A 26,652-nucleotide genomic window follows, 5' to 3' on the forward strand; every position below is an offset into this window, starting at 1 on the left:
AAAAGTGAATTCTTTGAATGTGTTAATTCTTATCAAAATTATCAAAGCTTCTTATGTGCCTGTCTTAGGAAATATGTTATATTTTTGTCTTACAGAAACAACACTGGTTGAAATTACAAAAGAAGAAACATTTCTATTGTTAAAAGCTGTTTTGAGTGGTACTCCCAGTACCTGGTTAAGTAAAAGTCATGCGGTTGATGTTGAATTACTACTTAAGTAAATGTTTTTCCGTGAACTTGATAATTAAATGTGAATCTGAAATTGCGTGTTATAGCACTGATTACAGCCGTGCAGAGTCGCTAAATGGTACTTTTTGGGCGGTTGGCTAATTTCAATGCCTGAATATTACGTAGTTTTAACTATTGCTCAGATGCGAGCTGGTGTAAGTAATATGCTAATAATTGGGATGTAGGTTGTTTCCGTTAGCAATTATCGTTGATTCTGTGACAGGAATTCATTAGAATTAATATATATCGGACGATATATACCACCTTGTATTATACCTAGAAATAGGATGTTCCCTAGGTGATATAACAAGGTCTATCTTAATTATTGAGGCATTGGAAAATGGTTCTTGAAGGGTAAGTGATTCATGAGGTTGAAACCTTGGGGTTTCCTGGGTTTCGAATCAAACTTTAAAAGGGTTTCTAATCAAACTTTGGAAATCCTTGTGTGGAACATTAAGTTTGCTAGCTTGTACCGCCTCCGTATATTTTGCAGCTGGATTGTTTTATATAAATATTATATATTTTATATATTATGTATTTAAGATTGTTTTATATAATAAAACATGTATATTATAACTTATAAAACTTATAATAACTTATAAAAAACTTATATATTTAAGATTGTTTTATATAAATATGTATTTTATATAAATAAATTGTTTTATATAAATACATTACATTTTTCATAAATAATAAGGAATCCAAAAACTATAAGGCATTTAGCCATTAGCGAACACAAGGCTCATGATAATGGTTAGAGAAAAAAAAGGTACAGGAACACAAAATAAATTTACCACACTTCCGTGATTATTTATGATGTAGGTATTAAGGAGACCACATTAGTACTACCAGAGTGGTCACTGTTGTGTCCACCTCAGCCGTATATACCCTTAGGCCTGCTACATGAATCTGCAGCCTACCAGATAATATAGAAAACTATTGGAACTCTTGACCAAGTAAACAGCCGCCAGGGATCTAGCAATCAATGGTGATAATGTGAGTACGTTCGGACCTTGACCTTTAGCTGACTATAGTTGAACCACAGTCAACCTCAAGTGTTTCGCTTTCGAACTCTCGTTGACTTTTCGTAACTCCTATCACTGAGTAGAATTAGCGCATAGTCACTCAAGGATTTTAAAAATTTCGCTTAAAAATTTCAGGATTTTGACAGAATTTGAAGGTCTCTAAATGGACTTATTAAAAAGGACTCTAAATAAGTTACTCTTAAATTTTTCCCTAACAATTACCTTGCCGACAAAGAAGCCAACGTCTGACGTTTGTACCTTGTCAGAACAACATTACAAACTGCGACTGACTGACTGTGGTCAAGTCAACAATAGTCAACTATTGTAGTTTGAGACCCGAATGCACTCTTAGAGAATCAGACCAAAACAACAAATTCATCTGCTCGTAACACTTTAGGAAACCTTGGCTTGTTCATGGAAGAAAATGTGTTCGTCAATGCACACGCCATCTCTAATTTATTATAAATTAATACGTCTTTGTGTTCACCTAGGTTAAGACTCTTTTTCGAAGAGCAACTCTTCAAAGATGATTTTGGTTAAGCCGGTCTTCTATTTAATTATAAAATTTCATTTGAGTAGGTACTATCTTGAAAAGTAGTTTCGAAGTGTAGTTTTCACTTGCACTTAATCAAAAATGTTTCCTTCATTCAGCTTTTTCTTTACTCTTTTTTCCCAAAACGTAAATTAATTTTATGAATCACCCTCGTATAAAGAAATTATATGATAGAAATTCGTTTGAACCGAAATCTTTTGAAGGCCGTACCCAAGATTTTTTTTTCGGAGGGGGTTTTACTGAAATTTTTTTTTTCGGGGGGGTTACACAAAAAAAACTTAAAAAAACGCATACAAAATATGTTTATACCCATGTTTCTTACGTTTTTACGAGTCAAAAAAACATTTTGGGAGGGTGGGGGATTCAAAACCCCCTAACCCCACTAAATCCCCCTAAAAATCATGGCAACATACAAAATGGGAATAGAAGCGAATGAATAGACATTAAAAAGAAGGGATGAAGGCTGCGTATGGATCCCACCAACTCCTCAGAAAGCAAGACATTTGCTTATAGTGTATATATAAATCATTTTCAGAATCAAGGAGTCACTGAGCTCCTTTCAGGGGTTACCATTCTCAAAAATCATTTGCACCAGGTGGCACTCGTAGTGCAAGTGTGCTGTGTGTGGTGCAAAATCTACTATGAGTTGTGCTAACAAGTTTGCTGTGGTGGAAGTGGTCCAAACGTTGTGGAGTGGGGTCCACCCCTCTGCTCTCTCGTAAACCTGATCCACAACTCCACATGGCAAGCTTCGGGGCATTTCCTTTAATCTTTTGCACCATCTCGTTTTTCGTTTTTTGTTGTTGCTACGCATTGTCACTAGTTTGGCATTGGTATATTTTATTTATTGATTCGTTGCATTTTAAGAATTAAATGATGAATAATTTGGATGCGATATTTATTCTGTAATTCAAATCATGAGTTAACTGAAACGTACTATCGCTCCGTTAGTCACGCCCTCCAGAGTATGCAATGTGGTAGCGTTATTTATCGAATATACGCCCCATCATTTCTGCATTCAGCTGCTATTTTGTAATCAAAATGACAAGTGGTAATTCAGGTTCAGATTGCTTGGGAATATACGGATTAAAAACCTGGATCAGATGCAAAAAATTTTAAATAAATTTTTCCATCCAGTACTAAAGAAAGCCTACACCTTGCCGCCTCGTTAAGTTGCCGACAGTATTTCAGTTTTTCCTTCTTTTTTAGTGGGGGTCTCTTAGTACCGCTTTTTATTGGTCCATGAAAATTGACCAATTGTGAGCTTTTTGGGGCCCAAGTAAACCTGCAGTATTTGTGGTAACAAACCAACGAGTTTTTCGGTTGAGTGTATAAAAATAATTTTAATCTAAGTTTTTCTAAAATTCATAAACGAAAAAAAAATTGCGATTCTCGTCATGCTTTATCTGAGAAAATAAATCTGCCTCAGTGTCTAGGAAAGTATTGGCGAAAAACGTGCCCTAAGTAACTATCATGATGGTAATTAACATATATACATACACAATTGTTGCTCTCTTGAACAGAGTAGATACTTACAGTAGAAGGGGGGGCACCAGCCCCAGGACTCACCCCTGCTGCCACCTACAACTTTTTTTAACACCAAATTTGGGCATAGCCTCCCTAGGGAGAACACGTGGTTAATGGGGTCAATGACCTAAATTTCCAAGGTCGATGTTGTTGTTGTTGTAAGTGCACGCTCTCAGCGAATGTCAAGGTCGATTTATTTGTTGTTGTTGTTGTTGTAAGTGCACGCTCTCAGTGAATGTCAAGGTGTCCAGAAATAGGAAACACTATTTGATGTTGTTGTTGTTTTGGGCACGCTCTCAGCGAATGTTATGAGTTTCCAGAAATTTGGAACACCTGTGCTATCGACCTCAATTCCCCTATCGTGAATCAATAATTCCCCTTAGAAACAACAAATTAATTCCCCTTTCTTGACAGATCAATCAACCAATGACATCATCTGTCAGACTTTAAAAATTTTCGCCTAGAAACGATTCTCCAGGAATAGATCCAAGTCATTAATGTCTTTGACTCGGAAAAAACTCTACTGGTCGAACTCCAAAAGATATTAATAACCAAACGACATGGAAACAATTCTCCAAGAAACATCTTAGCGATGAATTGTTTTAGCACGGGAATCAGGTTTCTTAGTAATTTGAAATGCGTCAGCGCAGAGATGCCTAAAACCAAAGGAACACGCTGAAATTACGTTTAGGGATTATTTGGGCGAAACCGTTTTAGACAGGTTATGGAATTATTTCGGTGAAACAGTTAGAGACATTTTAAAAGATGATTTTAGAAGAGAATTTGAGAGTGAAACTCTGTGGTCGTTATAATACACAAGTTCTATTTGAACTGTGTTGTGAGGTCTACTACCACAACCTCACAGGGTTCTGATCCCTCCACCCCAACCCCGAAGGAAGCGCCCGGGCCACAAAGGTCCCCCCAAGCGCCCCAAGGACCACCCCGCCCTCAACGGTCCCCCAGGCTCCCAAAGGGCCCCCGGACCCCCAAAGACTCTCCCCGAGCCCCCAAAGGCCCTCCCCCAGCCCCCAAAGGTCCCCCAGGCTCCCAAAGGACCACCCAGCCCTAAAGGGACCCCCAAAGGACCCCCAGCATCCCAAAGGCCCCTGAGCCCCCATTTTTTAATACTTTTTATGGCTTTATTATATCTTTTCAGAACAAGTTATTTTCTTAATGTCCATCCTAAACCCATTTTACAAGTTGAAGTACTTATCTTTTTCCACACGTCTTTACTTTCCGACTTTTTCCACAACACCAAGCAATACTTTTCAAATGGCATTTCAGAACCAGTTCCTCTCTTAATGTCCCTCCTAAACCCATTTTACAAGTTGAAGTACTTATCTTTTCACCCACAACTTTACTATACTCCTTCTTGAATGCTCCAACTCCAAGCAATACTTTTCAATGGCATTTCAGAACAAGTTCTTTTCTTAATGTCCTTCCTAAACCTATTTTCCAACTTGAAGTCCACATCCTTTTCACCCACAACATTACTTTACAGCTTTTGAATTCCCCAACACCAAGACATACTTTTCAAAAGGCATTTCAGAACCAGTTCCTCTCTTACTGTCCCTCCTACACCCATTTTCCAACTTGAAGTTCCCATCCTTTTCAACCCACAACTTTACTTTACAGCTTTTTGAATGCCCCAACCGCAAGAAATACTTTTCAAAAGGCATTTCAGAACAAGTTCCTTTCTTAATATCCCTTTTAAACCTATTTTACAAGTTAAAGTAACCATCCTTTTCACGCAAAATATTAATGGGAACCTCTTGAATGCCACAACACCAAGTAATACTTGTCAATGCAATTCACAACAATTTCTTTTTTTAATGTTACTCATAAACACATTTTACAAGTTGAATTACAAATACTTTTCACCCACACCTTTATTTTACAGCTTTTTGAATGCCCCAACAGCAAGCAATATTTTTCAAAGAGCATTTCAGAACAAGTTATTTTCTCAATGTCCCTTCTAAACCTATTTTCCAACTTGAAGTACTTATCTTTTTCCACACGTCTTTACTTTCCGACTTTTTGCATACCACAACACCAAGGAATACTTTTCAAAAGACATTTCAGAACAAATTTTTTTCTTAATGTCATTCATAGACCAATTTTACAAGTTGAAGTACCCATCCTTTTCACCCACAACTGTACTATAAGGCTTTTCGAATACCCCAACATCAAGCAATACTTTTCAAAAGGCTTTATTATATCTTTTCAGAACAAGTTCTTTACGTAATTTTCTTCCTAAACCTATTTTACAAGTTAAAGTACTTATCTTTTCACCCACAACTTTACTATACTCCTTCTTGAATGCTCCAACACCAAGCAATACTTTTCAAATGGCATTTCAGAACAATTTCTTTTCTCAATGTCCTTCCTAAACCTATTTTCCAACTTGAAGTTCCAATCCTTTTCACCTCAGCACCAAGCAATACTTTTCAAAAGGCATTTCAGAACAAGTTCCTTTCTTAATATCACTCCTAACCCCATTTTACAAGTTGAAGTACCCATCCTTTTCACCCACAACTTTACTTTACAGCTTTTTGGTTACATCAACACAAAGCAATACTTATCAAAAGGCATTTCAGAACAAGTTATTTTCTTAATGTCCCTCCTAAGCCCATTTTACAAGTTGAAGTACCCAACAAGTTGGCTCACATTAGCGCGAGCTAAACCTCAATATTAGTAAGATTAAATAAAAAAAAACAAGTTTTTTCACTTGAAAGAAAGGAGCAATATTAAAACTTAAAACAAACAGAAACTAGTCCGTATATGAAAGGGGCTGTCCCCTCATCTACGCCTCGCTCTTTACGCTAAAGTTTTTCATTGTTTAAAAAAAATAGAGTTGTGAGAAAGTCAAACTTTAGTGTAAAGAGCCATTCGTTGAGGAGGGAACAGCCCCTTTCATATACGGAATAATTTCTGTTCGTTTTAAGTTTTAATGTCGCTCCTTACTTTCAGTTAAAAAAAACTTGCTTTTTTTATTTAACTTTTGAACGTTTTAGAATTAATGCAGGATTTGATTTTGGCTCACCGTACATGAATAATTAAAACAAAATTTTTCTATTAACTTACTTTTATTTGGTTAAATGGCTTTCTCGAAAGTTGTTTAATTTTATTTACAAACGTTTTTATTAGCAATAAATATACGTAACTTACGAACTAACATACGTAGCGAACTTCTATATTCATATATTTTTAATATGTATATTAGGGTGTTTGCCCCCCATTAAATACCTTGCTCTTTAAGCGAAAGTTCGAATTTTGTTCTAATTCTTTAAAAAGACCGCTTAATCACAAAGGCCGTTAATTAGAATAAATAGCTCTTATGAAAGTAGTAAAAAATCTTTGGCTTAAAGAGCGAGGTATTGCCTAGGGGGTGAACCCAATCATATATGTAATATTTTCTGTTCGTTTAAAGTTTTGATGTTGCTGCTGTTGCAGTTGAAAAACTTGTTTTTTTATATTTAATTTCTGATCTTTTTTTAAATAATGCTGGGAAGTCCGGCGTCCCCTTCATATAAATGTCCCTTCCCCCATGAAAACTTCCTTCGCGGAAAGATCCTCCCAAATAACCTCAGAACCGCCCCCCCCCCCCACTACCAGGAGAAATCTCCCCTGAAAACGTCTCTATACTTCCCAATAACCAATGCTATATGTTAACATTGGGTTAAGTTCATAACCTTCAGCCCTTCCTCCGGGAACTTCGGGGGATTAAGTCATCCTAAAAGACATACTTATAATATTTTCGAACATGCTGAACAAAATGGCTATCTCAAAATTTTGATCAGGTGACTTTGGGAAAAAAATGAGCGTGGGAGTGGGCCTAGTTGCCCTCCATTTTTTTTGGTCACTTAAAAAGTGCACTAGAACTTTTAATTTCCATTATAATGAGCCCTCCCACGATATTCTAGGACCACTGGGTCGATACGATCACCCCTGAGAAAAAAAAAACAAAAACAAATAAACACGCATCCGTGATCTTTCTTCTTGCAAAAAATGCAAAATTCCACATTTTTGTAGATAGGAGCTTGAAACCTCTGCAGCAGGGTTCTCTGATACGCGGAATATGATGATGTGATTTTCATTAAGGTTCTATAATTTTTAGGGGGTCTTTCCCCCTTTTTTCGAAAATCAGCCAAATTTTCTCAGGCGCGTAACTTTTTACTGGGTAAAATTAAACTTGATGAAGCTTATATATTTGAAATCAGCATTAAAATCTGATTCTTTTAATGTATCTATTTGTATCAAAATACCGTTTTCTAGTGTTTCGGTTACCATTGAGCCGGGTCGCTCCTTACTTACAGTTCGTTACCACGAACTGTTTGATCTCATTGTGAATGAGTTTTTAGCAAATCCATTCTAGAATCCACTTCAGCATTCTTCTTGCTCAAGCAAGAGAGCAAAGATAAAAATTTTTGAGAAATTTTTTCATCAAGTGGTTACTTACTTGCTACTTAATTCTCCTGCCGACTTGGCGCCAGCTCGAGAGAGCAGACACCTTCCTGCTCCAGGAAACTTGGCCTTGAGCTGGCGCGGGTGCATCTTCAAATCTTATTCCTGCCGTGCTTAGGAATCTTGAAGACTATCAGACCATCCCATTCATGGACGACCACATGGTCTTTTCCTAAGCCATGAAGTGGTTGGTGCATTAAAATGGAAACTTGAATGGATCTTCCTATTAATTTTTTTCCAGCTGTCTGTTTGCGAAAGGTCACCACTTCTTGGAATTCAGTAAACTTCGAATTTACACTAGATATGGCTGAAAAAGTAAATGGTTGAAAAAGCACTTGAAAAAAGGTAGATGGCTAAAAAACAGTTGATAAAAGGTAGATGGTTGAAAAAGGTGGAATGACGGAATAAAAGTCAAACAAGAAGTAATTATCCATAATGTCTTGGAAAGATTTAGCTCTAACCCAAGAAGATTGATTAATGCTGAAGGATATTGATGATTTATGATTTTTGGTGATTACATATTAATAAAGATTTCATTGATATGATAGAACTTGCTGGCATTGTAAGGTTTTGTGAACTGCCAAAATAACTTCAGCTCCCCACCCTTCATCACAGATTCGGCCCCCCCCTCCTAGAGAAGAAGCTACGTAAACCCATGCTATAAGACCTTTCTATAGACCTAAACTGGGCTATTAAGGGGAGGAAAAAAGTGTTTGTATTTTGATGTCCTTGGTACTTCAAATGAGAATGTTTCTCATTTCTTCTTGATACATTTTTTTGTGCAAATGCCCAAGTGCAATAAGTGCAATCTAAAGTGCCCAAACGGCACTTAAGATTCTCATCTTTGTTTTTTGTTTGATATTTGACTTTGACCAGACTAGACGGTATAATCAGATGAAAGCAGATGAATTTCATGGACAGTGACAGTAATCTTGTTCTCTTGCCAGTCGTTTTTATCCCCGCTTTTAATGTTTCTTTCTGTTCTGATCCTTAACATTTGTATTAGTCTGTTCGCATCTTGTCGAGTAAACTTCAAAAGGTTCTATTTTTTTTTTTTTTTTTTTTTTTTTTGTTTAGCACTGAGACGACTTGGCGGAGGTTCTTGTCGAAATATTTGCTTGTTTCTTCGTCATCATGGTTTGCCACTTGCTGACAAAGTCCTCGTTTTCTCACCTTTTTTATTTTGTTTTTCATTTATTATTTCCTTTCCACTCTTAGCTTCATAGTCATTGAGGCAGGCTAGACTAGTTTTGCTTCATGTTATTTCAGTGAGCGTACAGGGTACCTTTAAATTACCTTTAAGGTTAACCAAAAATTACAAAAGCAGCTGAAGAAATATGTGAATAAGATTAGTCACATATCTACATTAGCTATTAAGTATTTAACCACGTTGCGTCGGATTACCACCTTCTAACAAACAATTCCTAGCTAGATTATGCAGTGCTATATTGAGGTTTCCATGTTCGTATGTTCCTAAATTAGTTTTTTTTAAATTAGTAGCTTGTAAAGAATGGTCTTTCCTTGCTAATTGTTTGTTAAATATTAATATCCTGGAATTTCTTCGATGTGTTTTTTTTTTTTTCATATGTGGGACATGAAAGAACTGATTTCAAAGATGTGATGGCTGGCCACAGCAAATGTAGCAATAAGCTGAATGCCGCCTTCATACCGCTCGAGTGACTAATGTACCTCTATAAGAGCTGTATTAAATGGGGCTAACAAATCTAGAATTTCTACCTCTCGTTTTTAATTGTTCTAACAGCTTTTGTTGCTCATTTTCTTATTTATTGATCTCTTAAAAATATTAACATAGATCTCTACAGTATTCTATAGATTTCTTTATTTAAAGTAGCTGAATTATTTAACCAAGTTTTTTCTTATTTCAGGCATTCGGACCAACCTCTGAACTGATTGACCAATACCAAAGCAGAGGTATAACTATATGGAGTGATCATGTCCGCCACATAATTGATCAAGGGAAGCTTCTAATCAACCAAGCCAAAAGTCCCTGTGCTGCCGGTCTTGTTACTGTTCTTCTTGAGGGTGCACCCAACGCTGGAAAAACCGCCCTTGCTGCTCATATTGCCAAAGTTTCCGATTTCCCATTTATTAAAGTTTGTACTTCTGAAGAGATGGTTGGGTTCAGTGAAACTGCTAAATGTTTATCCATTAGAAAGGTGAGTTAGTTCGAAGAAAGGATTGGTGTGCCTATTTAAAAAAAATAATAATTTAAGTTTATACCATAAGATTTAGAAGTCGTTATTTTTCCTCCTCCTCCTCCTCGCTAGTTTCTTTGACCCTTTCTGTTACGTGTTTCTTAGCCGTTCCAAACGTCTAATATTAGGGGCACCACTTCATAAAAATTTAGGGAGGGGGTAAGGATTTTCTCAATTTCCCTTATGAAAACACAAAGAGAAATTTATTTATTTTAAATAAATAAATTTTATAATATAATGTATTTAATAACTTACTTAATATATAATATGATAATTAGATCATTATAATATATAATTGTTATAATTTTAATTTATTTAATATAAATAAATAAAGAAAATTATTTATTTTCAATAAATTGAAATTTATCGTGTATAATTTAGGAGTCATTGTTTTTCCTCCTCCTCCTCCTCCTCGCTGGTTTCTTTGACCCTTTCTGTTACGTGTTTCTTAGCCGTTCCAAACGTCTAACATTAGGGGCACTACTTCATAAAAATTTAGGGAGGGGGTAAGGATTTTCTCAATTTCCCTTATGAAAACACAAAGAGAAATTTATTTATTTTCAATTTATTTTTTTATCTCATTTATTTATTTTCAATTTATTTATTTATTTTAAATAAATAAATTTTATAATATAATGTATTTAATAACTTACTTAATATATAATATTATAATTAGATCATTATGACTCTATAATCTGTTATGTGTTTCTTAGCTGTTCCAATACGTCTAACATTAGGAAGACTACTTACTTTCAATAAATTGAAATTTATCGTGTATAGTTTAGGAGTCATTGTTTTTCCTCCTCCTCCTCCTCACTGATTTCTTGACCCTTATGTTACATAATTCTTAGCCATTCCAAGACGACTAATATTAGGGGTATTATTTCATCAAAATTTAGGGAGGGGGTATGATTTTCTCATTTCATTTATTTAATTTATACAATTTATTTATTTATTTTAAATAAATAAATTTTATAATATAATGTATTTAATAACTTACTTAATATTGAATTATTATAATTAGATCATTATAATATATAATTATTATAATTTTAATTTATTTAATATAAATAAATAAAGAAAATTATTTATTTTCAATAAATTGAAATTTATCGTGTATAATTTAGGAGTCATTGTTTTTCCTCCTCCTCCTCCTCCTCGCTGGTTTCTTTGACCCTTTCTGTTACGTGTTTCTTAGCCGTTCCAAACGTCTAATATTAGGGGCAGCACTTCCCCTCTTCTCCCTCTAATTTTCACTCTTGTTTATCGTGGGGAAGCAGCGCAATGGTACACTTGTTATTGACAATGATGGCTTCTAAAGCCTTTACGCAAATATTTGAAAAATCAATTAGTCGCTTGTTTCTCATAAAAAATTAGACATATATGGAATATTGTCTTTTAGAACGCGTTCAGCCAAAAAGATAGAATCTAAAAGTAAAACATTTTATAATATTATTCCTATTGGTTTTATATCTGTTTTATTTTACATTGTTTTTTTTTTGGCAGAGAATTATTCCGTTCACTTATTTAATGACTGTTTTAACAGTTATTATATAGAAATACGGGCTTTTTTTTACCCCTCCACCTGTATTTATGGCCCCAGGTGAGGATGCCCCAGTTTATATTATGAACCCCTAAGGACAAGGTCCTCACTTGTTCCATTCCTCCTATGGAGGTACACTACATATCTGTAGAGTGTTCCCGTATCACCACCTGGGGACACACTGAGTGGCCTGGGGAAGGCTCCTACCTATCTGCCGAGTTGAATAATACAAGAAAAGCTAGGACTTAGTATTTCTACCTAGTTGGGTGTTCAGGCTGCACCTAAAGGGCTGTTTTAAACATTTAGACATGGAACTATTAACGCAAGAATTTCCTTTGCAACAAGAAATTATGGGATAAAAGCAGTACTGGATACACGTAAGCAGTCCTTGTGGGAATAAAAAAAAAATAAAGAAAGAATAAAAAAAGCTGTACATGTAGCATGGATATTATGGCCAATATTATAACGATGTTAGCCAAAGCACCGACCAATTGTAACTTGAACTATGAATTTTGCTATCATTTCCCTGCAAACGGGTAGCTTCAATCTACAATTGACATTATGGCCAATATTGTAACGATCTTAGCCAAAGCACCGATCAATTGCAACTTGAACTATGAATTTTGCTATCATTTCCCTGCAAACGGGTAGCTTCAATCTACAATTGACATTATGGCCAATATTGTAACGATGTTAGCCAAAGCACCGATCAATTGCAACTTGAACTATGAATTTTGCTATCATTTCCCTGCAAACGGGTAGCTTCAGTCTACAATTGCTCAAAGTCTACAACTACAAAGTCAATCTACAATTGATATTATGGCCAATATTGTAACGATGTTAGCCAAAGCACCGATCAATTGCAACTTGAACTATGAATTTTGCTATCATTTCCCTGCAAACGGGTAGCTTCAGTCTACAATTGCTCAAAGTCTACAACTACAAAGTCAATCTACAATTGATATTATGGCCAATATTGTAACGATGTTAGCCAAAGCACCGATCAATTGCAACTTGAACTATGAATTTTGCTATCATTTCCCTGCAAACGGGTAGCTTCAGTCTACAATTGCTCAAAGTCTACAACTACAAAGTCAATCTACAATTGATATTATGGCCAATATTGTAACGATGTTAGCCAAAGCACCGATCAATTGCAACTTGAACTATGAGTTTTACTATCATTTCCCTGCAAACGGGTAGTTTCAATCTACAATTGCTCAAAGTTTCATCTTTGCGGATCGGTTGGAACTTCGGATAGCTACCTTGTCCATTTTGCTTTTTTATGAATCAGGGATTGCACCGCGTTGTTATGGATGTGCAGTGTTTTCAATTTAGATTCTTGTTTAGTTAATGAGTAAAAGGATTTTTCATTTTATTATATTAAACGATTCACATACTCTTCATTTGTATTTTACGGTGGTTAATGCCTTTAGGCTCTTGGATAGTTAAACGAACAAAAAGCTGCAATTATTGGAAATTGTTCCATGAAAAAAAAAATCGCATGCCTACCAATGGTCGGCGTTGCGTAGGTACCGATTTTCTGATTCACTGCCTTGTGAGTGTAATCCTGCCACGGCTGTGGCAGGATTCACTGCCTAATCCGTGGTTGAGATCGATGAAAACTCTAGAAAATTGCATCTAATTTTTCAGTGATTTCCTATGTATGTATGTTTTTGTTTTTTCATTTTGTTTTTGTTCTTGTGAGCTTTGCCATACTCTCACATATGGAAGTAATTTGTGCGTATGCAAGTCTTATTTATCTAATTGACTTTATTTTTCTTGGATTTAAATATTTAATTATAAGATTAACTCTTAACTTTGTATGCTCTAGTGTAATAGCGGAATAATAGGAATTAATACCCCTCCCCCCCTCCGCACACACACCCAAATTGGACATTTTGAATTACAAAAACCATGGGGTTAATTCAACATTCACATTTAACTATTTTAGCTCTTTACTTCATTTAGCCTACCAAAAAGAATCTGGACAAGGGGTTGGACAAGGGGTGGACAAGGTTGGGCATACTGATGCCAAGGAAGATTTCACCTGAAAGATCGCACCTGACCAAATATAGCGCTGTAATCGATATTTAGTCAGAACATATTTGTTACTGGCGCTGATCTAATCGTACATAGTCTATTTAAGTTTATAACTTAAATAGATAAGTTAAATAAGATAACTTAAATAGAAAACAAGTGTACAATTACAAAGAAACAGAGGGTTGACTTTTGAAAATACTTTGGCACAAAGACTTAACCTTCTTTTTACTGGGTCAAGATTTCTTGTAGTGCCATTCTCTTAAGATAATGCGTCACAAAAATAAACTAATGAAATGGAAGAACACTTTTAACATAAAAGTCTATCTTTTAACACAAATATTCCCTTTTATCTTTGGCAAAACGGTAGCTCTACTTTATAAATTCCTTCATACTTAATTAAAGTTAATATTGCCTTATTTAGTGATGCCGTTGTTTAAATAGATTTATTTACTATTTGATCTCATAGGTTGTCCCTGTTGAGATTCTTTTCTATTATGTTGTTCACCTAATTGCATTAGAAGATTTATGTCCACTTGAGATAAAATAGGGCAAGGCTTTTTTATCCTGGAGGCAGGCATATAAGAAGGAATTCCTTTTGGTAGGGGGGCAACATTTGAAAAAGACGATAAAGAAAGCGAATGATACAGAGAATCAGGTCCTTACGCAGGGGGGGGGGGTCCTCCAAGCCCCCTCCCCCTCCCCCGAAATCTCACGATTCTTTTTATTTTCCCATTATTTTTTTATACTTCTCAAAGAATAAAAGATTTCAAGGATTTGCCCCCCCCCGACACAAATTCCTGCGTACGTGACTGCAGAGAATATAAGAAATTATAAGCTGAATACAAAAACTTGTGTGATTTAAGGAAAAGTGAGGGATATCCTCTCCCTCCCTCTCGTTTGAGTGCAAGATTAGAAGGGTGAAAATGAATAGTAATAGAAAACCAATCAGAGGACTGGGTTTCTAGTATCATAGTGAAATGTTATATCGAAATATCCTGTCTAAGCCAGAATATTTCAGGTTGTATTTAAATTTTACAAGAGTATTCTTTTTTAAACAAGAAAAAGCTTTATTGTTTATTTAATTAAAAATACTAACTAATAATTTCCAATTGTGGCATAACTTAATATTTCCCATCCACTTAACGTTTCGGTGGGATGATTCGGAAGATGATCCTGGCTACGCTAGAAACAAAGGCTTTACAATTGCACCCGAAGGACAAGATTGACCCATTAAGACCCATTTTAGCCTCAATAGCACCCACAGTCACCCAAAAGCTTTGGATTTTCCTTGACCTAAGGGACTATTGACCTAATTGGTCCCTTTCGGCCTCAATATTGGGGTTCATTTGGTTTCCTTGGGTCGTGGGACTTATTAGTTTATGCTTCAAACCGGCAAGGAGAGAGTATAGCTCAGTTTTACTCCCAATAGCACCCACAATCACACAAAAACTTTGAAGCTTCAAACCGGCCACAGAGAGTATATACCCATTTTAGCCCCCACAATCACCCAAAAACTTTGAATTTTCCTTAACCTAAGGAGCTGCAATTAACCTAAGAGAATTGTGTGCTGTGAACCCCATGCTTAATAAAGTCTAATAGGGTTAAATTTGCCAGTAAGGTATTATGGCTGTTCTGCTGAAAAAATACTGAGACGGTGCCTGTTATTACTGTCCAGAATATTTTAAGCTGTAAAGGCTATAAAAGTATAGTTACATGTTTTGGGCTCTTTTTAAACTAGTATTCTCTTATAATTTAAAGATTCACCGATTCAATGTGTGACTACAACATTGTGAATAACAAATCTTGTGACTAAAAAACTTTCAATTCCTTTAAAATTTCACATGGAGAATCAATCAGGTTTTTAAAAGGCTGAGTTATTTTGCTCGCCTTTCTGGACGCTCAAGGAATAATCTGATTGGCTCACGAAAATATGTTACAGGCGTAAACCAGTGAAATCAAAGCATAATTTTAACCATGGAATTATAGGGAATTAATCTCTTTTTTTCTCTTTGATTTATGCCATTATAAATCAAAGTGTATAAACTGAGATATAATTCGCTATTTCTCCTTAGTAAAAACTACGCTTACACGAATATTGTATTTGATATATTGATATTATTTTAGATATCACTAACATTTTATGAGTGAAAAAAAAAGGTTTATCGTCAGTCACTGCTAATTTGTTTACTTCAATCACTTTTTCCTGTGCCGCTTATGATTAATGTATTATATAAAAGCAAAGACTCTGTCATTTTGGAGGATTGAATGTAATATATCTGCATAGGTATGGGCTTACATTGGACTAATGCTTAGTAGGAAGTTTGGCAGATTTCTCAGGGAAAGGTGGTTGAAAATATGGCAAAACTATTTATCTGTATCATTTTGTTTTTCTGTAAGGGCTCAAGAGATGAGCAGATTTGAAGACAAAGAGAGAGAAAAGAAACATAGCTCTTTTTGATGGTTATGACAAGAAGCTACGTAGCTACCACAATTCCTTAAACAAACGGCTTAATTTATATTTTGCGTCTATAATAGAAAAAAATAATGACCTAAAGGTATGTTTATATATGCATATAAAAAAAAATAAAAAAAAGTAGAATTAGTGAAGTGATGAAACTTTAATAGCAACTCTCCTTATACTAGCAATATTATTCGCAGTGGTAAAGTTCGTAAATAAAACTGCTGAGCAAATTCTTTATTTAATGTCTTACATGGGCGGATATATAGAATTAAATTTTGGGGGAGGCCAAACGTGACAAGGGCGCCAATGAGCATAATCTTAGAGGAACCAATGAGACAAAAGTGCCAATAATTGACCAAATTGATCAATTTATTCTAAAAAAAAGTAAAAAAAGAACGAAAACAGGGAAAGAGGGTGCCAAAAAAATCTTGGGGGGGGGCCTTTGGCCCCCTGGGTCCGCCAGTGATGTCATAGGTTGATGTTTGTGTTAGTTCAAATCAGGATAGTCCTTTTTTGCTTCTACTTCTTTAATTGTAACTTTACTTTGTTTTTACAAATTAAATGTCTCTGTCATCGCAAATTGCTGTATCTACGCCGATTTTTTTCCAGTATTTTGATGATGCTTATCGATCTCAATTAAGTTGTATTTTGGTCGACAATATTGAAAGACTATTAGATTATGGTCCCATTGGTCCTAGATATTCGAATCTCACTCTTCAAGCACTGCTAGTTCTTTTGAAGAAAGAACCTCCGAAAGGAAGGAAGTTGCTGGTTATTTGCACAAGCAGCACAAGGTACTTGGGTTTTTCTTACTTCTGGAACGCGGATACTATATGAAACTTATTAGACTTGAAACTCTAGCCAGTTTCTCACAAAATTATTTTAGTGTACAATGGTTTTTTACACAAACCCGACATGACCTTTCTGGGTTATTTTGCTTTTCTTTCTTCTTTTTTTTCCAACATCACAAATTTGGGAGTGACTAGTGCCAATTTACTATTAGAATGATAAGCAAAAGTATGGAATTAAAATAAAAAAGTATTGAAATAAAAAGTATTGAATTAGTCAAATTAATTGAATTTATTGATTAAATAATGTAATCCTGGTAATGCTGACTAATGTTATTCTTACATAAAGACCATGATAAATAAAAATTCTGTGAATCAGTACCAGGCAGGGCCGTCACATATGAGGGGTAGGGGGGATGCCCCCACCAATGTTTTTGGTCACTCGGTAAAATCGTGGTGTTTCGTGCCACAATTTTTCCGACGCCGCTAAAATTCTTTGTTCGGTTCAATAAAGACCACGAAAATACTGACAAGTCATTTACAGAAATTTCAAACTTGGTCGCTAAACGCAGCAGTTTTAGCAGTAAGGTTAGCAGTTTCCTGCCGTAATTTTACTGATAGTGCCACAATCTTCCATTTTTATAAATAAACAGTATCAAAATAATGACATAATATGTACAATATAGTAATAATATAGTAATAATATAATATAGTAATAATATAGTAATAATATACAATAATAATATAGTAATATGTACAGTGACGTAATAGTGACATAATATGTACAGAAACTTGAATCTCGGTTGGTAAATACAGTGGTTTTACCGACTCGTGCAGTGATTTTACGTCAGGTATTCATAACGGATACAATGCTAATTTTTTACAAAAACAGTCGGTAAAAATCACCAGCCACTCGGTAAAACCTCTTGCCCCCCCCCTCAAACATTTTGGCTATTAACGAGCCTGGTCCCAGGAAAACAGATTCTAAGTTGGACTTTTTAAATCATTTCAAAGGTGGGATCTTTCTTTACAGAATGAACCGTTTTTAGCGTCACAAGGAGGGGAGTAGTAAATCTAGCAATTTAAAGCACTTTTTGGGCCCTAGTTTGAGCTGTGGTTTCATTGCTGAAAATTTAATCTGCGCAGCACAAAAACGACCTAAAAGGAAGAAATTAAGCTGCTTATTTGCACGATACAATCTATTTTTCTTTTTATTATTTTGGAAGCCAATACTTATAGTAAGCCTATTAAACTATATATTTGAAATAGTCTCATATTACTGTACAATTCCAATGTTGATGTACAAAGCACAATGCACAAATTTCAAGGAAAACTGACTTTAAGTCAAAGTTTTTGAAAAATTTTCTAAAGTGAGACTTTTCTCCACAGAATAACCCATCTTTACCCAGTGGTGGATCCAGGGGAGGGGCGAGGGGTTGCCCCCCTAGCGTAGTCTAAAGTAGTATAATTTACTTAATTGACTCGAGTTTGCGTTAATAAAACTTGCTCCCAACGCAAGTTTATTGGATCAACCTATTTTGCGCCCCCCCCCCATTTTTTCTTCAGATCAACCTATTTTTTTCTTCTGTAAAACAATAATTTTGGAGCACCTAGTGCAAAATTACCACTAAACGATTAGAGTAATATAACCTATCATACGAATATCATTGAAATTCCTTGTATAAATGGCATGGTAACATAAAATCCAGAGAATCATCGAATTTCAAGAAAAACAAAAAGAAGTAAAACTTTTTGAAAAGTTTCAAAAGTGAGACTTTTATTTGGAGATTAACCTATATTTATGGCATGACAAGCACGGAAGAAGCGAACGTAGCAAATAGAAACACCTTTCCAGACCCTAATTTGGGTTGTAGTTCCATTCCTGAAAATTTAATTCGTGTAGCGCTGCAACCTTGTTACATTTTGTAATGAATTTATCTCCAAAAAGAAGTGGAAAGTGACTATTTACAAAACCAGCACAAATTACTTTTTCTGGTTTTCAAAGACTATAAGAAACTATTTGACTGGAATTTTGAATCAGTAATAGTTTACTGTACAATTTTCATGTTTTTCGAAGGTGAAATACTTTTTTTTTTTTTTTTTTTTTTGCATACCGACAATTTTGGAGCCACTAGTGTCAAGTACCCCTAAATGATCAAAGTAATATAACCGGTTAAACTAATATCATTGAAAATTCTCGCATTAATGCCATAGGAATATAAAATCCAGGGAATCGCTTAAGGTCAAGGAAAACAGACTAGTCAAACTTTTTGAAAAGTTTCTGAAGTGAAAGACAAGATATCTTGTCTTGAAATGGCCGAAAGTTGTCGATGATTTGAAAAGGAAGTTTCACATTACCAGCTACAAGCTACCAGGTCTCACATTAGATTTTTTTTTTCTATTTCCTGGTAATTAAATCAGAAAAAAACGGCCAAATTTTAGATCCTTGTTCAAAGATCACTTGTGCAAAATTTCATTGTGCTGGTATGTCGGGTCAGAGAACAAGATCTCTTTTCGTAGCATACGAAAATTAACATTGCGATGAATTTAGCGACTTTGACCTTAAGGCTGATTTTGCTAGTTACCCCTAATTATCCTATCGAGGCATGACTTTTGCATTCAGAGATAAGGGCAATTGGTAGGAAAAAAATTGAGGCAGGGGCTATTGTCCTCTCTGGGTATTTCTGCTTCTCCCCTAAATTTTGAGAGATAAAACGGGGTATATCTGTTGAAAAAATCCCTCCCCCCTTATCTTAAGTTCTAAAATGCCTGTTTTGTATCTTCATTGAGGAATTGGAAAAAATCCCTGCCCCTCCCCCCTACATGTTCGGTGAGCTGGCCCCAGAGAGCAGGAGACAGGTGAAAATAGAAACAAACTAAAATGCAAATTTAAAAAAACGAAAGAAGAAGAAAAATAACTTGAGATAAGGGAAAAAATAAGCAAAATAAAAACGCAGACTTCTCAAAAAAAGAAAGAAGAAGAAAAATAACTAGAGATAAAGAAAAAAGAAACAAACTAACAATGCACATTTCTAAAAAAAAACGAAAGAAGAAGAAAAAATAACTTGAGATAAGGGAAAAAATAAGCAAAATAAAAACGCAGACTTCTCAAAAAAAGAAAGAAGAAGAAAAATAACTAGAGATAAAGAAAAAAGAAACAAACTAACAATGCACATTTCTAAAAAAAACGAAAGAAGAAGAAAAAATAGCTTGAGATAAGGGAAAAAAATAAGCAAACTAAAAACGCAGATTTCTCAAAAAAAGAAAGAAGAAGAAAAAATAGCTAGAAATAAAGAAAAAAGAAACAAACTAACAATGCACATTTGTCAAAAAAAAGAAGAGAAAATAGCTGGAGATAGGGAAATTTACAATATATAAGAATGGAATGCTATTCCAGGCTTAAACAACCCTCATTTTAAATTGATTTTATATTCGAACAACGACGATGGCTCACTTAAAGACTCACTTGTATTTATTCAAGCTGGGAGGAAGTTCATACTATATAGCTGAGAAATTTAAAGAACTAAAATAACTAAAAAAAGCTGTAATTAATCTGTAATTGTAAATAATTAAAAACTGAAAAACTGTAGTAATTAAAAAACTGATGAAAGTAAAGAGTGAAGTTGAAATTAATCACTGCAACATAATCTCAACATTTCATTCTTAAAAAAAGGGAAAATGTACTTCTTCCTAGCTGGTGATAAATGACAGTGGCTACTGATGAATAATAAATGACTTTTGGTATATGATTGTTCATAGTAATTTAGCTAGAAAAAATAGCTAGAAATAAAGAAAAAAGAAACAAACTAACAATGCACATTTGTCAAAAAAAAGAAGAGAAAATAGCTGGAGATAGGGAAATTTACAATATATAAGAATGGAATGCTATTCCAGGCTTAAACAACCCTCATTTTAAATTGATTTTATATTCGAACAACGACGATGGCTCACTTAAAGACTCACTTGTATTTATTCAAGCTGGGAGGAAGTTCATACTATATAGCTGAGAAATTTAAAGAACTAAGATAACTAAAAAAAGCTGTAATTAATCTGTAATTGTAAATAATTAAAAACTGAAAAACTGTAGTAATTAAAAAACTGATGAAAGTAAAGAGTGAAGTTGAAATTAATCACTGCAACATAATCTCAACATTTCATTCTTAAAAAAAGGGAAAATGTACTTCTTCCTAGCTGGTGATAAATGACAGTGGCTACTGATGAATAATAAATGACTTTTGGTATATGATTGTTCATAGTAATTTAGAGTAGAGACGCTGATTAGTAAAATCATTTTTGATTTTCAGCACTTCTGGTTTTACGGGGTGGAGGGTTTAAAGCGGGTGGCGCGGCAACAACTCTTGTTTATTGTTATTTTGTTCTTTGATTTATAGTTGAGGTATATCTCTTTAGGTTTTAGTTTTATTTGCTCGGTTTTATAACCTTTGTTCGTTTCAAGTTTTTCCTATTACGCCGCTTTATTTCTGCTTCTTTTAGGCTTTAGGTCTATACTTTTCTTAAAAAAAAACTTTTTAAATTCGTTTTTTAATTTCACCAATCAAAAGCTGTAGCTGAAGTAGAGTCTTCGGATTCAGTGATTCTGTTTAAGCCTTCTTGGGAAAATTGCATCAAATAGTAACGTCCGTAGTGCAGTAGCACCGTCACCCAGGGTTGCCACAACAACCAAATAAAAATCACCAGTTTTTACCAATAAAATCACCAGATTTTCACCAAGAAAATCACCAACAATCACCAGTATTTCATAAAAATCACCAAAAAAATCACCAGAAATCGGTGGTCAATAATGATAAGCTTTACACCAAAAAGACGCGCTGGGCGGCCTGAGCTAAGACATTATATTTTTCAAAGGCCGTCAACTGCTCAAGAAGGAAGAGAATTTATACCTAAAACCGGAATTCCAGACTAAGACTGAAATTGTTACCTAAAATTCTGTTACTGGACATGAAGAGCCTTTTTATTTATTTAACTACTATTATACTTTTCTTTGTCTTTACTTTGCAAAATCTTTTCTTTTTCTGTTTTCGATGTTTCCACTGAAAAGAATAACCCCAAAAACCTCCTTTGTCCTCAAATTGAATTTCATTTGCTTATGAACGTTTTTAATCCCCCTTTCATAGTTGATATCCTTAGTGGTAAACTTTAGCTCTGAAAAAGACGCCTCAAATGGTATCAATTTCTTATATCTTTATTTTATTTCCGGAAAATTGTCGTGGGTCAAGTCTAAGCTGAAATATCAGACAAGCGGTGATAAATCTTATTTTCTTGGTTCCTTAGACGAAAGCCCCTTGAGACTGAGCCTCCTAATTTCTTGAGACTGTTAAGTCCATTGAAAAAGACCTAGCCTAGGCTGCTGAATCTATGTTCATGTGGGACTATGTTTTCTTTACCTGAGATTTTTTTTTTCGTTTCTGAGCCTCAATCCGTTTTTATCACACATGTATTTATTTATAAATTAAAATTTGTAACTATGGGAAGCCGATTGCCAAGCTAAAAGGATAGCCTACACAGAAGCCCAAAATAACGCCACTCTTTTGAAATAACGAATAAAAATAAGACATAAAATATGTAAGTCACTGATTATTTCACCTCAGTAGGACAGCGAAACTAATCGTGCATGGAACGTTAACCAATTTGGTGAAAAATGACCAAATTAAAAGAAGATCACCAGAAATCACCCGATAAAAAAAGAAAATCACCAGAAAAATCACCAAGAGGATGAAAAATCACCATTCTGGTGATAAATCACCAGCGGTGGCAACCCTGCCATCACCTAGTAAACTAATAACATTCTCGTCAACTAGTAACGACACTCATCTAGCGGGTAGGAAGTAATGGCATTGAGTTCTAATTCTGTCTTATTCTTCATAGTAAGTCTAGGTAGACTTGTGATTTGTAAAATCACTAGTTATTCATTTATATCCTTGGAAAAAAAATCCACATAAAAAAAACTATAAGAAAGGTTGGTATCAAAACTCTGGTTTCTTCGAGAGAAATAACGAATGCCACCTAGCAGCTCTTATTCTAGCTACAATCAGTCTATCTATATAGATAGATTCTATATAATATATCTATATAATCTATCTATAAAGATAGCTACAATGCTATCTATCACCTATTTGAATAGGAAACGAATATTTTACAGAAATAGACAATAGTATATCCAGGAAAGAGTTCAGCATAACATACTATGTGGTCTATTTTTCTAGATAACAAGTTAGCTCCACGCTTCATCGCCATTGTACTCCAAGCTATTCCATTCTAACTGAATGGAATAGCTCTTGGAATATACTTCCATCGAAATAAAGCATCCTATTTTTTTCCGATATTCAGGGATAGTTCTTGTACAGTGACTAAATAAAAACTTTCAACTGAAATTAAAGAGCAACATTAAAACTTAAAACGAACAGAAATTATTACGTATATGAGGGGGTTACTCCTCCAAAACACCTCCCTCTTTATGCTAAAGTTTTTTAGTACCTTAAAAAAGGCTTCTTATTGCACTAATTAAACGAACATAGTGTTTCAGGAGTCGTTCTTAATGAATTGGGACAGAATTCAAACTTTAACTTCAAGAGCAAAGTGTTTTGGAGGAGTAATCCCCTTCATATACGTAATAATCTATGTTCGTTTTTTGCTCCTTACTTTCAGTTGAAAAAACTTGTTTTTTTAATTTAATTTCTGATCGTTTTTTAAATAATACCAGGAAATCTGGCTACTCCTCCATGGAAAAATCCCTCCTCCCCAAGGATTTATTCTCTAGGCAATTCAATTTTGGTGAAAATTTACCCCGGACAATTACCCTTCGAAAGAAGAAGACCCTTAACATCTCCACGCGTAAAATTGAGTCGACAAAGAGAAAGCAAGACATAAGATGAATTTCTTATAGGAATTCTGGCCAATTTCCCCTGAAAAATTCAGCCCCTGGAAACTTCCCTCCCCATGGAAAATCATCCCCGTGAAAAATCCCACCAGCTGAAAATCCCCCCCCCCTCCTTAAAAATTTATGCATACTTCCCAATAACAAATACTATGCGTAAACAATGGGCAAATTTTATAAATTAAAGACCTTTCCCCAGGGGCTGTGGGAGGGTCATGATATTATCATTATTATTATATTATCCCTGTGAAAACCCCCACCAGTGGAAAATCCCCCCCCCCCTAAAAATGTATGCATACTTCCCAATAACAAATACTATGCGTAAACAATGGGTAAATTTTATAACTTAAAGACCTTTCCCCTGGGGCTGTGGAAGGGTCATGTTATTATTATTATTATTATTGTTATTATTATTATTATTGTACTGAACAAAATGGCTACCTCAAAATTTTGACAGGACGATATTGAGAAGGAGGGGCGCGGGAGGGGGCCTAGTTGTCTTCGAATTTTTTTGGTCACTCCAAAAGACCACTAGAACTTTTAATTTCCGTTCGAATGAGCCCTCTCACGATATTATAGGACCACTGGGTCGATACGATTACCCCTGGCAAAAAAAAACGAAAAACAAAAAACAAAAAAGCAAATAAACACACATTCGTGATTTTGTTCTGGCCAAAAAATGCAAAGTTCCCCATATTCTTTAGATAGGCGCTTGAAACCTCTACAGTAAGGTTCTCTGATACGCTGAATCTGATGGTGTGATTTTCATTAAGATGTTATTACTTTTATAGGGGAGTTTTTCCCCTTTTTTTTAAAAAACAGGCAAATTTTCTCAGGCTCGTAACCTTTGATAGGTAAGATAAAACTTAATGAAACTGATATATTTGAAATCAGCATAAAACTCCAATTCTTTTGATTTATCTATTGGTATCAAAATTCCATTTTTTAGAGTTTCGGTTACTATTGAGCCGGGTCGCTTCTTACTTACAGTTCCTTACCACGAACTGTTTGAAACAGAGGGACTAACTGTATACAACTTTGTGACTTGAAAACTTTTCGTCCTTCTTATGGGGTTAAAATTTTGATACGAGAACCAATCAAGTGGAATCCAACTTTTTGATGGTTTCACTTTTTGATATTTTTATTTTTAATTTTTTTTTTCAAATCCTAGTGACTGACTCTTGCGAAATTGTTAAGCTAGATGCATGAAGCTTTCAGGAATGGAAGTACAACCCAAATAAGGTTTATTCTAACATAGATCAAAGAGCATAATTTTTATGCTTAATTTAAATATTTAAAGCCCGCCAATTCTAAATTCCCCATCAAAAGCTGTGGTTATATTTGGTATCATTCTACAGATGAACCTACAGTATCAGTATCGAAACTTAGATTCAAGCATGACATAATCCGAAAAAGTCTATACCCCGTACATGTTTAATTATACATTTTGATGAAAAATTTATTAAAATTATTACATTTTTATTATAAAATTATGATTTGTAATTATGAAATTTTAATGATTTGAAATTATGAAAATAGAATTTATATAGTCATTTAGCAATTTATAGGAATAAATTACCAAAATAATGATTAATCTTGACATGGAACTTGTGACAGCGACTAGTGGCAACCCTGGTCAATACCTGGTATATAACTGCGGGTTACAGTATTATCCAATATTTTATTATATGACTGGCTCTATCGCCTTACTACGATGTATCCAATGATGAGTTAATCAATTTAAATATATGTAAAAGAAATATAGTAAACTATAAAACAAAAATTAATATCAAAAGTGTAAATGATGTACCCTCAACTAATCAGCATCTGGAAAAGTTACAACATATACTTTTAGGTGGTCAACTTAAACCGATTTTCTTGGAACATATTAGTAGCGGAGTTCCCCAGCAACTATCCTTATTTGCCCTGGTTGCTAGGTGCCATAGAATAAAGCTATGGACATCTCTGCCAGTCAGGCTTATAATGATTAAATTAGAAGAAAAGAAACTTAACAGGTTGTCAAGATCAAAGATTTGATCTAAAAAGATTATATGAGGTACTCACTTAACTTACCAAATCTGTTGACTTCGTGAGATAAGATTTTAACTACATAGTTTCTGCGAGGTACTCGGCTACCTAGTCCAGTTAATTTCACGTGACAAACAGGGAAGAAATTTTACTAGTGACAAATTTAGACATACTTGGAAAATGGCCTTTGAGCCTTAACAGGTTTTTAAGACCAAAGGTTTGATGAACTATATAGATTATATTCTCAATTATCGAATAATATTTACTTCATGGGACAAACAGGGAAGAAAGTTGGCTCGTGGTATGTTTACGCATACTGGGAAAGTGGCCTTTGAGCCTTACCAGGTTGTTAAGACCAAAGGTTTGATGAACTATATAGATGATATTCTCAATCATTTGATAATATTTACTTCATAGGACAAACAGGGAAAACAGGTGACTTGTGGTAAGTTTACACATACTGGGAAAGTGGCCTTTGAGCCTTACCAGGTTGTTAAGATCAGAGATTTGATGAACTATATAGATTATATTTTCAATTATCAAATAATATTTATTTCGTGGGACAAACAGGGAAAAAAGTTGACTAGTAGTACGTCTGGACATGCTGGAAAACATTTTTTCTTTCATTGAATCTTTATTTTTAAAGTAACTAATTAAAATAAGATGAAAGTTGTCAAGTGCATGATTCCATTAGGGTGAAAAAACATTGTTTCTAGCTTTACATTCCTCATATTACTACGAAATTTGCCATATTTCCTATGCTTTGCTGCATTGCGTTTATTTTTAATTATTCCATCGTTTCTATTTATTCTCAGATTAGTAATTTATTTATATTTTGATTATTTAATTATTTTAACTTATTTATTTTTTAAATATTTAACT

General features: G+C 34.5%; 1 protein-coding gene across 1 annotated transcript in view; it reads left to right on the plus strand.

Moving 5' to 3' along the window:
* The window catches only part of LOC148947275 (vesicle-fusing ATPase 1-like), a 324,795-nt gene that overhangs the window by 275,361 nt on the left and 22,782 nt on the right, over positions 1 to 26,652 (plus strand). The window contains exons 11-12 of the mRNA XM_089096977.1: positions 9,683 to 9,973; positions 16,669 to 16,853. Of these exons, the coding sequence (XP_088953103.1) occupies positions 9,683 to 9,973; positions 16,669 to 16,853 (476 nt within the window). The remainder of the gene's footprint in view (positions 1 to 9,682; positions 9,974 to 16,668; positions 16,854 to 26,652) is intronic.

This window comes from Artemia sp. Qi Xiang Cuo, chromosome 11 (genome assembly GCF_049724085.1).
Source record: "Artemia sp. Qi Xiang Cuo chromosome 11, ASM4972408v1, whole genome shotgun sequence".
NCBI classification, from domain to species: domain Eukaryota; kingdom Metazoa; phylum Arthropoda; class Branchiopoda; order Anostraca; family Artemiidae; genus Artemia; species Artemia sp. Qi Xiang Cuo.